This window comes from Rhodamnia argentea, chromosome 1 (assembly GCF_020921035.1).
Source record: "Rhodamnia argentea isolate NSW1041297 chromosome 1, ASM2092103v1, whole genome shotgun sequence".
Classification (NCBI taxonomy): domain Eukaryota; kingdom Viridiplantae; phylum Streptophyta; class Magnoliopsida; order Myrtales; family Myrtaceae; genus Rhodamnia; species Rhodamnia argentea.
Window position 1 is genome coordinate 9710984 of NC_063150.1, and position 16443 is coordinate 9727426.

Sequence of the window (16443 nt, forward strand, 5' to 3'; positions counted from 1 at the left end):
AAGTTTCAATTTTCACTCATTCAAGTTCAACGGTCGAGTTTTGTTGTCGAAACGGCAACATGCCTTGGTTATAGGGCCAGTTGACTGTGATTTTCGACCGGAAGAATTTCAGACGGTGGAGTTGGGACTTGATTAAACAAAACAAAATGTATAATCATGTGTACTAAATGTAAAATAAATGACTCGACCAACAAATCATATGTTTGTAGACGATGTATATATGTTGAAGATGATTTATTGGTTATAGTGGTCTATTAGGTAGTCTTGTTCAGCTTCTTTCCAGCAGTTTCAGCTGTGAACGATGGTGTTACAACTTTTAAAGATGTTTGCCACATATCTCAACTGCTGCAGCAACCCCAAAGTTACAATAACTAGTGATAGCTTTCGAGAAGTTGTCTCGCCCAATTTTGAGGTCTTAGAGCTTTAGAACATATATGATCAAACATATAATTTACAACATTTTACAACGCAACTACAGCTAGAGGTTAGCCCACAACACGACTACAATATAGTCACAACCATATCGAACGAGCTTTAAATATGAAGAAAAATTACATGAGAGACCTTCGGTTCCAACATAATTGCTATCGCGTAAATGTTCCTCGAAAGAAAGACAAATTTGAACGTAAATCCATTACTATATATGATCAATGTTACGAGCTTCTCAAGTAATACAATAACTATAATCGCAACCAGTTATTTCATTCAATTTGTGCAGTTGTCAATCGGTCTATAGAAAATTTAGATGTAGATAATCAAGAATCAATAAGTTGTTTCACTCAATTTGTGCAATCGTCAATCAATCTACAACAATATACAACGCACGAGAGGTAGAAGCTTCAGGCAATTATTACGAAGTGTCTCGAGGTATTTGTTCATTATTTAGATTAAGGAATTTTATCATTCTCAAACCATCATTTTCTTCGGGTTTTGCACGATCTGTATCGAAAGCAAAGATCTGTCTTTGTTAGTTGTGTTTAACGAGTGTCCTATGTAGCCCGTTTTGGCTCATTTTCATACAATACAAATCTAACGATTTATACACGACTTGACCCATGCTCAACCCGACCTATATTATTAAAACACTTTCATATTTCATCCTATCTAGTAAATTTTTTTCTTATACTTTTTTGAAAAAAAAAATTCCTAAAACATTGTGGGAATATTTTATCTTTTAGAAAAAATTGAATTTATTTTTTTTATTTTTATTTTTCTTTTTTTCTTCTAAGAATGGCGAGGGCTTCATGGTAATACCGAGGCTGGGACACCAATGCCCATGCTCGGTAATATCGAGGCTGAGACCCGAGTCCTCAAAGCCCGTGCCTAGATTCATCGAGGTTTAAATTTTTTTCCTTTTTATTTTATTTTTTTTTCTCTTCCTTCTTCCTCCACTTGTCGTCGGGCCTTGGCGATGGACGGTAGCTCAGCAACTAGCCATAGATGCGGCCAATCTCGGCAAGCTCGAGCTCACCAATGGCCGGCGCCGACCAATGGCGGTGAAGGTAGGATGAAAAAGAAAAAGGAAGAAAAGAAAGAAAAAAATAAATGTAAATAATATAATATTCGAACATTCAATTTTTTATAATGTTTATGACTCATCATTTAGGATTTATTTAAAATTCATTTAGGACCCATTAAGTTTCTATGTAACCCATTTATGATCCACTTAAGTTTATATTTAAAATTTAATGCGACCCAATTATGACCCACCACTAGTCAATATGGATTAAAATTAGTACTCGCTAATAAGACATTAAAAAAAAAAACATACATTTTCACTTCAGCCTCTGAATTAAGGAAAGGGTGATCCATATACGAAAATAAAACTCGAAGAAAGGGCACGTAGCACGACCAATTAAGCATACAAAGATTAGCCACCAATAACTAACAATATCCCAAATGAGTTGGAACTTATTAATTAGTCACGCTTTTTTACATATAACAATCCGCAACATTAGTATGCCCTAGAACGAAATAGTGCCTCTAATCATTCCGAAGTACTAATCAAATGCCTTAAAACTGGCCGCTGCAACGCTCATAAAGGTTTGGAAGCTTGTCCATCCAACAAATTATGGCGCGTTTGTTCAGCGAAAAATGCACGACCTGAAAAATATATTTTTTTGAAAATAATCCCTTATGTTTATTGAAATCGTTAGTCAACGAAAATCTTTTCATTATGGATAACAATTTATGTCCAAGTAATTTTTTTTTATGGATGATAAAAGTATGGTTTATTCATTTATTGTTGTAAGAATCGTCGACTAATTATTTTAAGGAATATAAACGATCGTTTTTAATAATTTTTTTTTTCAAATCATTAGATTTTTTTGCGAAATAAACGGATTCGAAGTGTGTTACTTTGGTTGGTTGGTTGGTAGCATTTGAAACAAGTTACCAAACTTGGCAATGAAGCAACTATGGCATCATTAAAAAAAACATGGAAGTTGCACCAGAAGCTTCCATTCAACTCTGTTATTGTTTTTTTTTTCTTCTTTTTTGTTATCAGGATGACTAACTCTTTATCTTCTTTAGGGGGGTTAAGTGCAAGCTCACGTAGGTTAGTGGGTCACCTTTAAAGGAACAAGTCATGTTTTTTTTGGCATTTTAGTACACTTCATGTGCACGAGAAAAAGCTTGATTTTGCACATTCCACGAGGGCATTAACACCTTTTCAAAGGATAATAGTCCGGATAAGTGGTTTTACTTCCCAAAGGGTTTATGCAAGTGAGGGTTTTGGTTGTATTTACGAGGCTTTATCGTAAGGGAAAAAGTGTCAAAAAAGTAATAAATTTATTGCATTTGTGTCAATTCATTCCTAAACTTTTTAGATTGGTGTCAATGTAGTCATAAAACATTTGCATTGGTACCAATGTTTAAGATTAAATTTGTCAAATTAAAAAGTTTGGGATTGAATTGATAGCGATGTGATAAATTTGAGGCTTTTTTGGATACTTTTGCCAGAGCAAAATTGACACTTCAGTACGTGGAAGCATGCCAAAATCGATACATTTGACACAAAGTCTATCTTTGAAAGGAACATTTATGCTACTTCTCGAAGGAGGTATCATGCATTGGTTTTATCGGCATAGGCTGCTTCAAGCCCAAGTTACGATGATGACATTAATTATTCTCAAATGAACGTATGAATTATTACCATGATTAGACACTTAAAATTGAAAACCACCACCGACTGCCAATATTCCCTCCGCAAGCATACTCATATCTTTTTAGCGAGAAAATATTTGGTCTTTTTTTGAAAATCAATCGAGTAAGCATTCCATTGGCCGAAACGACACGCGCATGGCGTGTAGTTTTCCTCTGGACTGGGGACTGGGCCGAGACGCCCGGTCGCGAACGCGATGCGGGCCGAGGCCCTAGGAACCGCAAACTGACGGACGGGCAAAACCAGAAGCACGGGAACCGTTTTCATCGGAATTGGCCGGAGCGAGCACGTTCGTTTTGGACAGCGGGTGATCATAAATGCGAGGCCAAATCCCTACGGATGGTAGCGAAGGTTTCGAACCGCGGGGTTTGGGCGGGGGGCCGGGAGTAGCTTGTTGTGATTTTGTCTCATGTGAAGATGCAGCCGCACAATCCGCTGCAACACCTACTGAAACAGCCGACTCAGTCAAAAATTATTCCCCCCACCCCCAAAAGTTAAAAGGAAATTGAAAAAAGAAAAGAAAAACTAAAAAAGGGAAAAACAGAAACATAAATTTCTATCCTTTGAGCCGTCTGAAACCAACAACATGATGTCGTGCATAACAGACGCCTGTGCTAAAGCTGTCCACTCCCTCTGCACCATATCATCTCTCTCTCTCTCTCTCTCTCTAGGCGGCCAACCATAAAACCCCCACCTCCACCACCACCCTCCACCACCCCCACCACCACCACCACCACCACCAGATATCAAGAACTCGCCCGCCAACTTGACCAGGCATTTTCCAAGAACCCCCCAGAGACCAAGAGACGCCTTCCCGGTATGCCGTCGGAGTGCGCCGACCGCAAGCCTGCGAAGGCCGCCCACAGCCACCACGCCGCCGGGGCTCTCCCCCCGCAGGAGCAGGAGCACCTCCCCTGCCCGCGCTGCGACTCCACCAACACCAAGTTCTGCTACTACAACAACTACAACTTCTCCCAGCCCCGCCACTTCTGCAAGTCCTGCCGCCGCTACTGGACCCACGGCGGCACCCTCAGGGACATCCCCGTCGGCGGCGGCAGCCGCAAGAACGCCAAGCGCTCCCGCACCGCCTCCTCTTCCCCCGCCGCCGCCGTCGTGCTCCCAGGCGTCGCCCCTCCCGATCACCACTTCCCCGCCTCCTCCCTCCTCCTGCCTTTCGCCGCAGGCCACGGCGGGTCTGGCGATGGCGACGGGAAGTCGAGCTTGAACGTGTGCGGGAGCTTCACCTCTCTGTTGAACGCTCACGGGCCTCCTGGGCTCCTGGCTCTGGGGGGGTTCGGGCTCGGGCTCGGGCCGGGCGGGCTCGATGACATGGCATTCGGGGTCGGGAGAGGGGTCTGGCCCTTTCAGGGGGTGGGAGACGGTGTCGGCGCTGGCGTAGGGAGCAATGGCGGGGCGGCGGGGATCGGGAACGCGTGGCAGTTCGAGACCAGCGAGGAGGGGGGGCTCGTGGGCAGCGCCGGCGGTGGCGGAGGCGGAGGCGGCGATTCGTGCTTCTCTTGGCCAGGCCTTGCCATCTCCACCGCTTGGAGCGGTCTCAAATGAGCATCTGTTACATTCCCACCTCTTCCTTTTCCTCTTCCTCTTCCTCTTCCTCTTCCATATAGTCTTTGCTTTTGCCCTTATGAACAACAGAGCTTTTTTAGGGTTTAATTAGTTTGGTAGGTGTGAAAAGAAGAGAATGCAAGAGCTTTTGGATATGTCCACCTCCATGTAATTTGAGGAGTTCATGCATGCTGTACCGTTTTGTCTGATGCTTGTATGGCGCGGAAGATTTGGTCTTTAACGTTACCCTCTTACATAATTCAGTCAAGCTTTCATTTTTCTTATCTCAAATTCTACTAGATGAAGTATAAATCCTTACGGGAAGTTTGGAAGTTCCATTGGTAAGTTTGGCCAAACCGTGACAATAAAAAAGAAGTCGTGCAGAGAAAAGAACGACAACCTTCACGAAATTCAACTATTAATCCTGTTTTTCCAATTTGTACAAAGAAAAAAATTGCAATGCGTGAGGTCCTTTTTGGCCCAATTTCCGATAAAAAAAAAAAAAAAACTTGGGTCCTAATTTCGACCAAAACATTCTTTTGGTCTTACAAGGCAACTCCAATTTTCTGGCAGCATCCAAATCTGAACCTCGTCAAGTTCTTTCATCTAAGGATGCCTCGTTACTTAACGACTTGCAAGCTGTCGTCGTTGCCAAAACCACCTTCGGAATCTGAACCAAGCAAGAGGGAGAAACGTGAGCATTGAAGATTGGATTTTGGTGACAAAAATGGAAATGGCCTGAGCAAATGACTTATCATGGGCAACCGAAGCACGGACGATCAATTCGCTAGATCCAAGCGTGTCTAGAAAATTGAGAAAAGCAAAACCTCGAGTAGCTCTCGGATTGTGCGCGATCGTTCCACGTTGACACATAGTCGTGAGTCGCTGAACATGTTTGGAATGACACGTTGCATCTTTCACGGCGTCATTGACAAGAAACTTGCTAGGTTTTGGATTTAGATACGCACCGAAAGTGGGTGGGTTTTTTTGAGACATAATTGCCACTTGAGGTAAAGTGGGTGTTTTTTTTTTTTTTTTCCATGAGACAAAAAAGAAATTGGGGGCCAGAATCCAAACAGGAAGTAAAGCCGGTGTTTTTTTAAGTGAATAAGGGTGGATCCGCATGGATAAGGTTGCGCTAACCAGTCGAATTGGATTCTTTTCATGTTCTGTTTGGGTATAGTGAGATGTGAGCTTCAAGCATAAAATTACAAGAACATGTTGGAGGACATCCTTTGTGTTTTGCTAAAAATGGAACGTACGACTTTAGAGATTGAAAATAGAAAGTGACACTCAGTTCCAAAATTTTTTCCACACCTCGTAGATTGCCATACTTGAGAAAGAGGATCAACTGCCAGACGGGCCTGACAGCTAGGAGAGCCCACCGAGGCCCAATCCATTAAAAGAGGGGGCCCGCTGTCGCCCGACCGAGTTCCTAATATAGTTCGATCGTGAAAGTGTTGTGACTCGTATGTTTGATAATTGATAATGCGTGTTTCAAAAGTTACAACACCTTTAAAGTTTGGCGTGATACTTCTCCAAAATGGAGTAAATAATCTCGCGAATTACTTGAGACATCCCTCCATTTATTTCCATTGTAATTATGACGCCCTATGTATTATCATGGGGGCCAATAAAAGACTTTGATCGATACTAATGTTTTTCTTTATGGATCGGCATCCTCACGAGTCGAGATTTAATAAAAAAAAAATTTAATATAATTTTGGAATTCGGAAAGAGCGGCACTTTATGTTCTACGTAAGCTAATGAACCACTATCTACAGCGATAATTAATCTCTGCAGTTAGGATGCCCGAATCTATTATTAGGGAATGTCGTTAAAAATAGAAACGGGGCGCCTCTACATGTTCCTCTGCCTACCAGCTCAAGAAGCAGTGTGTTGCAGACAAAAGGAAAGTCGGCGAATAACTATCGGGATGAGACTTTGCCTGGATCCAAATTCACATGGATCGGATCACTCATAGCCATTGATCATGTGAGTCTCACGTGGGTATCACATGGATTAACGATTGTAATTACACATTGACTGGTGGACCCCCGATCCATTCATACATGTTTATGATCATCACGAGTCTTGGGATATCGTTAACTTGCAACTACGGAGGATCCAAAAGTTCTCCTCGTGTGAATTGTAGCGCGAATGAAAACACCGAGAAAGAAAAAGTCCGTGGGTTCGATCGAACCCAGACGTTCTCGGGTCTCTTCAAGGCTCCGAAGCACAAGTCATTCTGGGGAGTTGTGGAGTCGGATCTCCTGGCCTTAGCCGATACTCCATCCTTTGCCACAACTTGGGTTCAGACCAACTTGTGTTCCCAGCTGCCACAACAGGAGTTAAGCTTACTCCTTCAAAAAAATTTAGATCACCGGCACCGCATCAGGCTAGGGAGCTTTACGCTGTCTTTTTTCGAAAACCACCTAAACTTCCACCTAAAACGGCGAAATGATTTTTGATTATATCAATTGAATTGAAGTAACGAGCCGCCCAACGGTGGGAAGCTCATTATTTCTACTAGTCCCCGTGTTTTCTTCAAGATGAGATCGCATTCGTTTAGTACATATAACAAGTGCTTTCTCAGAGTCAACATGCGGTGTCTTGAAATGAAGATGCACATGCGCCTAAGTTTTATCAATATGTGTTCGATGTTTTAATTTCATCCATTGACCGATAATAGTACCCGTTATGAAATTGATCGTCATCTTAAAAAATCTTGTTCACCATGCATAAAATCATAGTCTAAACAATCAAAAAGGTTCATGACCATCTAACATTTGTGAATTTGTATCATTTAAAATGAACAACTTCCCCTTAAAATAGATTCTCATGATCTTCACTCATCCTTCCGATTTCCAATTCTAAATCCTTGTCGACGGGCTCATTGTTGCCATTTTATTTTATTTTTATTTTTAAGGTGTGCTTATTTCACGATCGATCAATAATTAAAAATACTTTTGTGATATCGATATTTTACATCACTATTGAATTTTTTTTTTATTACTAACGACAACCTAGACCTAAGTATGCTTGTTGATAATGGAAATACTTTTTATTAATTGATTTTGCCAAGCGATATAAACAATGAAAATTGGGAATTTTTTTTTCCTAATTTATATTAAAGTTGTGCCCTTGTTCAAATTTCTAAAGCACTCATGTGGAATAATTTATGAAGACGAGTGGTCAAAATTGAGATTACCTGAAAGTTAGGGGCCGAAACGAGAAAGAGAACAAAGCTAGGCGGGTGATTCTTTTCCATATTCGTGTTCCATCTTCCCTCTCGCTCTCTCTCGCTCTCTCTCTAAACCCTAGGGAGAGAGGGGGTTAGCCCGTCCGTTCAATCCCCAGTTCCAACCTCCGTCTCCGCCCGTCGAACATGTGCTCCGGTGTGGAATCTTGAGGTCGAGAACCGGAGAAATCTTGAAGAGGCGGAAGGAGTGATAGAATGTCGTTCTCTTTCTTTTCGACTCCACAGCCACAACAGCAATCTCTGTCGCCGTTTCAGCCCCAGCAGCAGCAGCTGCAGAGCACCCCCATTTGGTCGCAACAACAACAGCAACAGCCTCAGCAACAGATTCAGCAGCAGCAGCAGCAGCAGCAGCAGCTTTATCTTTTCACGACCGATAAGACCTCGGCGAGTTACGGCACCAAATGGGCGGATCTCCACCCGGATTCTCAGAAGATCCTGCTTCAGATTGAGTACGTCCTTGGGTCCTTTTTCTGGTTGAATGATGTTGGGTTCCTCTTGTTTTCATTGTTAGGCTGATACTCGAATTAGTGGGAAAAATAAGTGGAGGAATCAGCGTAGGGTTTTTGGCTGTTCTTGAAGATGATTGCCGAAGCCTTCTTTTCTTTTTCGTTTTTCTTACGACTTTACAAGTAAGTGAATAGCTGGAGTGGACAAGTAGAGGCTTTTTTGGTCCTCTTTCTCTTTAAGTATTCTTGGCTCTTGATCGAATGTAAGCTGATTTCATAAAATGGGAAGTCCTGTCTTGTCCTGGTTTTTCTGTGGAAGGTAACAGGTGGCTCCGGAGGAGCAGTATACAAATTGTTTGGAAATTTGTGTCTCTTTTGTCTCTGGCAATTCATTCGCAGCTCAGTACTGGATTGAGAATTTAAAGTAGTTTCAGCACACAGAATTGAGTTTCAGTATCGGTTACTGTAGTGTAGCTTTCTTTCAGGGGGTGGGGATGTTGTATTATGTGGTCGCTAGTAGTTCTTGTGAGTTGCCTTGTCCTTTTTTTGTTTCGGTATCGATTACCTTAGTGTAGCTTTCTTTCTGGCAATTAATTCGCAGTTCAGTACTGGATTGAGAATTTAAAGTAGTTTCAGCACGGAGCACCGAGTTTCGGCATCGATTACCTTAGTGTAGCTTTCTTTCAGGGGGTGGGGATGTTGCATGTGGTTGCTAATAGTTCTTGTGAGTTGCCTTATCCTTGTTTTGTGTGCAGGGAGAAGATTCTAGAATACAGGGTTGAGAGCCAGAAGCTCGATCAATGTAGCCGCCTTTATGATTCTTCTGTTTCCAGTGATGGTTTCGAGCATGATGCGAGTCATATTGTACAGGTTGTTCCTTTAATAGCTTTTCAATCCTTGTTTAATCTGCTTCGCTTCTACTACTAATTTGCATCATCTTTAGATTATGGAATATATAGGGCTTAGAATGCACAGGAATTATGGTTTTGAACTTCAGGCTCTTCATCGAGGAGCCTGGAAGGCTACTGTTCTTTTGAATATGTTGAGAGAAGTCTTCAAGTTTTACTTTCAATAGAATGGGATGAAGCGTTAGATATTCATGGTTAAAGTGGTGTTTTGTTACCATTATTTGGTCGACTCATCCTCTCAGTTGCTTATTGCTGAACTGTTGAGGGGAAAACGATCAGTTAGGTATACGGTCAAAAAATCCATGTTGACTTCCTGTTTGCTAAGTTGATGGGGAAACAAAGTGGAATTTAAATGGAAAGAAAATTGTTCTTCCCACTTAAGAAATAAGAAACAAGGAAATACTCTCATGATGTTTTTGCTTTAGTACCTTAGTTTTTACTAACGCACCATGGTTTAGTTTACTGATGCTGCATTTAACCTATCGATATCCATGACATAATATCTACTTTGTTTTCCTGAAAACATGATAACATTAAAAGATCTTTCAACTGCGTGTATCTAGGAGCTTGGTGGAATCAACACCTCTATGGAACGTCAAAAAGCTTTGCTGCAGGAGTTGATGGCTGCCGTCAAAGACATGCTACGCAACACCGAGGTAGCGGTTCGTTCTTTCATGATGATGCGACCAAGGTTCATTCATTCAAATGTTGGAAGCAGTACAAATGCCACACCACAATCCCAAACTCCGGGAGCAACGGTTACTCCGAGTTCAAGCGGTCAACCAGCATCAACCTCTGCAGTTCCCGTGTATGATTTTTATAGTGGACTTCCGAAGAAACCATCTGCCTTTTTACAGCAAACAGTGGCCAGATTTGAGAAGTATCTTGGTGCATGCCGCCAGTGGGTCGAAGAGTTGGAGCAGCTCCTGCTTTTGGGTTCGGACAGGAATGGTACCAGTCTTAGTTCCTCATTGGTGGAATCTCTTCCCAAAGTCATATCAAATGTGCACGATTTTTTTGTTCATGTTGCAGCCAAGGTAAATGGCGTCATTTTTACTGATCTTTGCTTGAGTCTTCACATTGTTTTAATTTTTGAGCATGTTTGGTCAGAAAAGGAAATTTTGAGAGTAATAGTGTTTGCACTCAATTGCAATGAATTCTTTTTGTATTTTGCTTCATGCTCTTTGATTTTTTTTTGAAACTCTGAGGACGTTTCTTTAACAAGATTGTAGTTTACCTCATGCTATCTCGAAGACTATGCTCAAGGGACAGTTTAAGTAATAGCAGTTCTTACTTTTTCTCTCTTCAATGCATTTATCTAGATGTGCTTCCCATTTCTTTGTAAGGTGGAGAGCATTCATCAATACATTGGATCAATGAAAACTGCATATCTTGCCGACCAACGCCGTCGAGGTGATGGGAATGATCCATTTCTTGAGGCGGACAGACGCCAGACTGCCAGACAAGAAGCTGCTGCCAAGAGGGTACATCCAACCTTGCATTTGCCTCCAGTTTCTCAACCTTCAACACAAGTTGCTGGTCTTTTTGCCAGCTCTGCAACTCCAGGGGTGTCGACTGCTCCCCAGACGTCTGGGGCAATTGTATCTGCACCATCTGGAAGTGGTTTATCCCTTTTTAGTACACCGTCTTCTGCTCCTTCTATGTCATCATCTTCTTTATTTGCAACGCCTAGCACGTCAGCTCCAGTTTCTTCTCTTTTTGGAACTGCCGGCGCTTCTCCTCAGACACCACACTTTGGTTCTTCATCAGCTTCTTTATTTGGGTCTGCGTCCACTCCCTCTTTTTTCGGAAGTAGTGCTCCATCTTTGGGTTCTGCCCCTGTTGGTGGTGCACTTTTCTCTACACCATTCGCATCAGGTAGCTTTTCAGACCTTCTATTGGGCCATGGTTGGTGGTCAGTGAAGAAAATGCTTTGTGCTAGAAATTTCGTTTTGTATTTTGAAATGTTTGCTCCTGGTAATACTAACTCAGAACAGAGGGAATAAGGATGCAAGATTATACACCTTCTTGATTTACATGGAATTTTTTCTCATTGGGGTGATGTTAAAACTGAACTTTTGGAATTCTGGGTATGTTTAAGCCAATGATGGATAATTAATGACTTTTTTTTTTCCTCTAGTGCTGTGATTATGTTGTCATTGTCTATAAATAATACACAGTTGGATATTTATTTGCACGTAACAATTTAGTCATTTTGTCTTGAGTTTGATAACTTGAGAAAAAGTGATGTCTGTCTCTTTGATATAGGTTTATATTTACTTGTTCTTGTCGCTAAGTCCACCACCAGTGTAAAAATACCTTTATACATTCACATTGGATAAGTGACATTTGTGGTTGGAGTTAATTTTGAACCGAATTCTTTCATATGTCAACCATCTAATGGTGAACGTGTACATGAATTTTTACAGGCATTGAACATCCAAAAAGCTACAAGAAGCAGATATTTTGTCCAAATGTTTTATAGTCATAGTGGTGTAGTCTTATTATAAACAAGAGACTGTATTGTGTCCGTCAATATTTCAGGTCGTAGATAGATTACCTACAGATGCTTCTGAAACATTAGAACGACTAAAGTTGTTTTCTCTTGTTCCTGTCAAGTAGATTACTGACCCGTTTTGTCTAGCTTTATTTGAGCTTATAAGTTTCTTCGCTTCGTCAGTCTCAGGCAATTGAATCTTGTTGCTGATGTTCTTTCCCATATCTTTTTTGTTTTAGTATGATTAGTATGAACCTTTGAGTTATGCATGATTGCGACATGATAACCATTTTTTGATGGGTCCCTGTGATTTTTACCAATTTTGGTGTAGAAAGACATTATTTCTTCTACACACTGAGTGGATCTTTTATGGTTTTGTTTCATATTTTATGGGTTCTGACTGCTTATAATAGGACCTAATGCCCCTCCACGTATATTTTGAGCATGTAGGAGGCAGTTGCTAGATTGGTCTTGTCTCAATGGCAAATTTTTTTTTGGTTTTTTTGTGGGGGGGCGGTTGATTGAAGGGGTTACGTCTTGATTGATGACTGCTACTTGCATTTATATTATTCTATAACGTACATTAGAAATGCTTTCTTGAATTCATGTTACTGTTGTGCTAATAATGGATTCTTTTCCTGTCAGGTGCTGCAACTGGATCTGGGGCAAGCTTTGGCAATTTACCTGTGAGTATCAGTTATCCCATCTTTTTAATTGTTGCCTCGAAATGAGTTAAATTTCTCCCATGCCAACTCAAATAGCTCAACAATTTTCTAAATGGCAATCTATGTAGAACAGCCTCATTTCTAGAACAAATGACAGAGTGTAAAGTAGTTCCTCTTAAATTTCATTTGTGCCTGCAGAAATCAGCTAGGCCAAAGGCTCGGACAGCTCGTCGTTAGTGAGTGGGATTCACATGACTAACTCTGGTTTCTATCTGACACCTCCTAATTGTTTCCCGGCCGCCTTGAGCATAGAAAAGCAAAAAGCTCGGAGAGGTTGCTGAATGTGCTTCAAAGAGTTGCGATCTGATTCCTTTTTTGTCTTTCTTCTGTGGGAGGTACTGGAGCTCACCTCTCTTCTTCTGGGAGGTCGAAGTCAAGAACATGTTACAAAAATTGTGAGGGATATAGCGGATCTCTTTTGTAGCTTTGAAATTCACATTTAGGTTTAGTGTCCGAATACACTTCCAGTAACATTGTATGTATATCTTGTAGGATGGCCTTTGCAACTGAATTTCCTTGAAGAAGTTTGGAGTTCACGCTGCATTGATCTCCTTTTGCTTAAATCGTCTTCTTCCTTTCTCTTTGCTTGTGCCCTGGATAGACTTGCTTGGTCACCTTCAAAGCCGAAACTGCATTTTTCGTGGTGTCGTGCGATAAGTTGGTTCTTCTTGTGGGGTGAATTTGTTGTTTCTGAATAGGCAACTCAAGGAGGCGGAATGGTGTTAAGAAGATATCCGTTTTTGCTTTCCCCCGATGTTGAAACTTATTTCCATCGGTATTCGATAAACTTTTTCGACGGTTATACTTATCGATGGTTATACTTTTCCCATCTAAAATGATGAGGTAAGTCTGATGATTAGGTTGATGGTGAAATGTAGTAATGTCCACGCATCTTCATGTACCGGTGAGTTGCTTCTCCATGGATTAGTTTGGCATCAAACTTCACCTGTCTTGCATAACATATAAATGATCTTTCAGTAAAAAAAAACCAGTACAATCTTTAAACATCTGAACTTGTTCTCTACATTGCTCTCGAATGGCTTGTGCTTTAGTCTACGTGAGGGACCTTACATCAACTTTCAAGAAGTTCGGAGGCTTCTATTCTCAAAGTTGCTCTAGTTCGTAAAGAGCAGGAAACCACCAGAAAACAGGAGGGATAAGGTTGTCACATCTGCTTCGCACGCCACTCCGCGGGTTATGAAAACCTTGTCATGCCCACAGTTTTGTTTGATAGACTCGACTACTAGTTGAAACCCAAATAAGTTAAAGTATCCGATTAGGACTTATGCCGTCGCAAGAGGTTGGTCACGATTTCACTGAATTTTGATCACAATTTGAGAAGATATCCCGCGGAATTTTCCGGCTTTAGTCAATGACAGCATTAGCACAATGAGTTCCTACGTAATTTTGTCGACTTCGGATGGATTGGCGAAGGAGCAATCTTATTGACTCTTCTGCGAGGAAAAGAAAATGACACTGAAAAGAGTCCAATTTGAATGCGGGGCCCACAAGGCGACAGCCATTACTATTGAAACTCCAACCTTAGCAAAACACAAATCCTGAAGCAACCGGAGGGAGGCTGACAAAAACCTGATATGGCGGGCAAAGAAACCGAGGGAGAGAAGCACTTTGTGCTGGTCCACGGGGCTTGCCATGGAGCTTGGTGCTGGTACAGAGCGTCCGCCCTCCTCAAGTCCTCAGGCCACAAGGTCACTGCCTTGGACATGGCCGCTTCAGGGGTCCATCCAAAGCAGGCTCGAGAGCTGAACTCGTTCGTGGAATATGCTGAGCCGCTGTTCGAATTCTTCGAGGGTCTTCCGCGAGGAGAGAAGGTGATCCTGGTGGGGCACAGCATGGGTGGGATTGTGATCTCAATGGCCATGGAGAGGTTTCCTGAGAAAATTGCAGTTGCTGTGTTTATAGCTGCAATCATGTATGGTCCTGAGCTGAGCTTTGCCTCTGCTCTTGAGGAGGTAGGTACTTCTTTCTAACTCTTGACGAGTAAATTAAGGGAAAAGAAAAAAAAAAAAAACGTGTTTCGATCGTAGTTTCAGTTCTGATCCCGAAGGACTCCTGGAAATTGACAAGTAGACTGGGAAAAGAAAAAAAAAAACATGTTTCGATCGTAGTTTCAGTTCTGATCCCGAAGGACTCCTGGAAATTGACAAGTAGACTTCCCATTTAGCCTCTGTTAATCGCTCTGTCGACCATATCGGTTTAAATTCCGTGCGAGACAGAATGAGTTTGGAATATCAGTCGACATACATGGTCCAGATTTTCCAATTAAGAGCCTGTGATCGGTTTCGGAAACAAAATCTGTCATGGAGAGGAAAAGCAGAGTAGTCCCGATTCCCGAAAGGTTCTCTTTTCCAAACATACGAGAAAATCCATTGCAAATCCATCATCAATAGAGCAACCCCTGTTTCGATCATAAGCAGCAATTAATGTTTTCCATGATCTTCAAGAAGAAGAAGAAGATCAATTTTTTTGTTGTTGGTATAAGATAATTCAGCAGCTCATTGCAGTGATCTGTATACTGCTTGCGAATTCTCAGTATGCTCGCAGGTTGGATTCGTACATGGACTCAGAGTATGCTTATGATGATGGCCCTGAAAAGCCTCCAACCACTTTGCTGTTTGGATACAATTTCATGGCCTCTAAGCTGTATCAACTCTCTCCACCCGAGGTAAATGCATTCCACGATTTTATCGATGAAGATTCCTGCAATCTCGTCTGTCCGACATCGAACGAAACTCCCCAATTGATTAACGAGCTCAGAATCAAGTTCTTTTATCAGCAGAATCAGTTCAATCTGGCCAAGTCAAGATGCGTTTATTCAACTTCATTTTCATGTAGGATTTGACATTAGCCTCCTACTTGGCGAGACCTATCCGTATGTTTCTGGACGAACCCAGATTGAAGGCGGACGAAATGGTCATGACGGCAAAGTACTGTTCAGTTCGTCGAGTTTACATCGTGTGCGATGAGGACCTCGTGATCAAAGAAGACCTGCAGAGATGGATGATCGAGCGCAACCCGATGGACGAAGTGTGCATGATCTCTAACTCAGATCACATGGTCATGTTCTCTAAGCCGCTGGAGTTTTGCTCTACCCTGAAACGGATTGCAGAAAATTATTCCTGAGGATTGCAAGTGTATTTTCTGCCAAAAGGACTATAACTCAGTTAGAGGCATGTGCTTCTATGGATGTCTAAGCCATTTCGACATGTTAATGTCAAAAGATTAGTATTCACTTTAGAAAGACAATGTAATCTTCGCTTAATCGATGGAATCGACGTTGCATTCTGTCTTCTATCAGCAGGTTGAAAAGCATGTTCTTGATTTCCCAGTGAACACCAACAAATCGTACGTGTTGGGGGTCTCTGTCGACATGAGATAGATCCAAGAACGAGTCTCGTGACAGAAGATCATCCGTCCCCACTGTCTCCTCTTCAAGTTGCAATACGAAAACGTAAGCCACAACCTCTTAAAGATCCATATCCATGGCGGACCCTCAATTTACGTATGGCTCCATGAGACGCAGACTCACCCTTGTCACGACAAGCGGCCGTTGCAACCCTCTTTGGTTGCCATTTAATCGCCTTTACTCTCACCCGGCCCAGAAAGGGATGAAAGATTACAGTGGAGGTATGGAAACATTGTCTTTATCGCCCCTCCCCGGCCCCGCGGTGGATGAAATTAGGTTGAAGAACATCATGAAAAGCCGAACTCGAGATGTGACTACTTTGCCGTATCAATTTAAATTGGTGGGACGTGCACAAACCATACCTTGATCTGAGAGATCATTAGGAGAGCCCAAGTCTGAGCCCTAAGCAATATTTTCAATTGAAGCTGCCTTCATGCTGTTGAGCAATTATA

The 16443-nt window shown here is 41.9% G+C and overlaps 3 protein-coding genes across 3 annotated transcripts; all 3 read left to right on the forward strand.

The window, feature by feature from the left end:
* Positions 1 to 3975: 3975 nt before the first annotated feature.
* On the forward strand, positions 3976 to 4965 carry LOC115740266 (dof zinc finger protein DOF3.4-like). The gene is made up of 2 exons (XM_030673749.2): positions 3976 to 4738; positions 4769 to 4965. Exon 1 carries the CDS (start codon positions 3983 to 3985, stop codon positions 4724 to 4726), a length of 744 nt encoding a protein of 247 aa, XP_030529609.2. The 5' UTR covers positions 3976 to 3982; the 3' UTR covers positions 4727 to 4738; positions 4769 to 4965.
* Positions 4966 to 7986: 3021 nt separating this feature from the next.
* Positions 7987 to 13088, forward strand: LOC115740206 (nuclear pore complex protein NUP58). Its single transcript, XM_030673663.2, has 6 exons — positions 7987 to 8437; positions 9190 to 9304; positions 9906 to 10379; positions 10689 to 11220; positions 12485 to 12525; positions 12703 to 13088. Exons 1-6 carry the CDS (start codon positions 8184 to 8186, stop codon positions 12739 to 12741), a joined length of 1455 nt encoding a protein of 484 aa, XP_030529523.1. The 5' UTR covers positions 7987 to 8183; the 3' UTR covers positions 12742 to 13088.
* Positions 13089 to 14159: 1071 nt separating this feature from the next.
* LOC115740084 (methyl jasmonate esterase 1-like) lies at positions 14160 to 15889 on the forward strand. The gene is made up of 3 exons (XM_030673452.2): positions 14160 to 14537; positions 15119 to 15250; positions 15421 to 15889. Exons 1-3 carry the CDS (start codon positions 14160 to 14162, stop codon positions 15706 to 15708), a joined length of 798 nt encoding a protein of 265 aa, XP_030529312.1. The 3' UTR covers positions 15709 to 15889.
* The last annotated feature ends 554 nt before the right edge of the window (positions 15890 to 16443 follow it).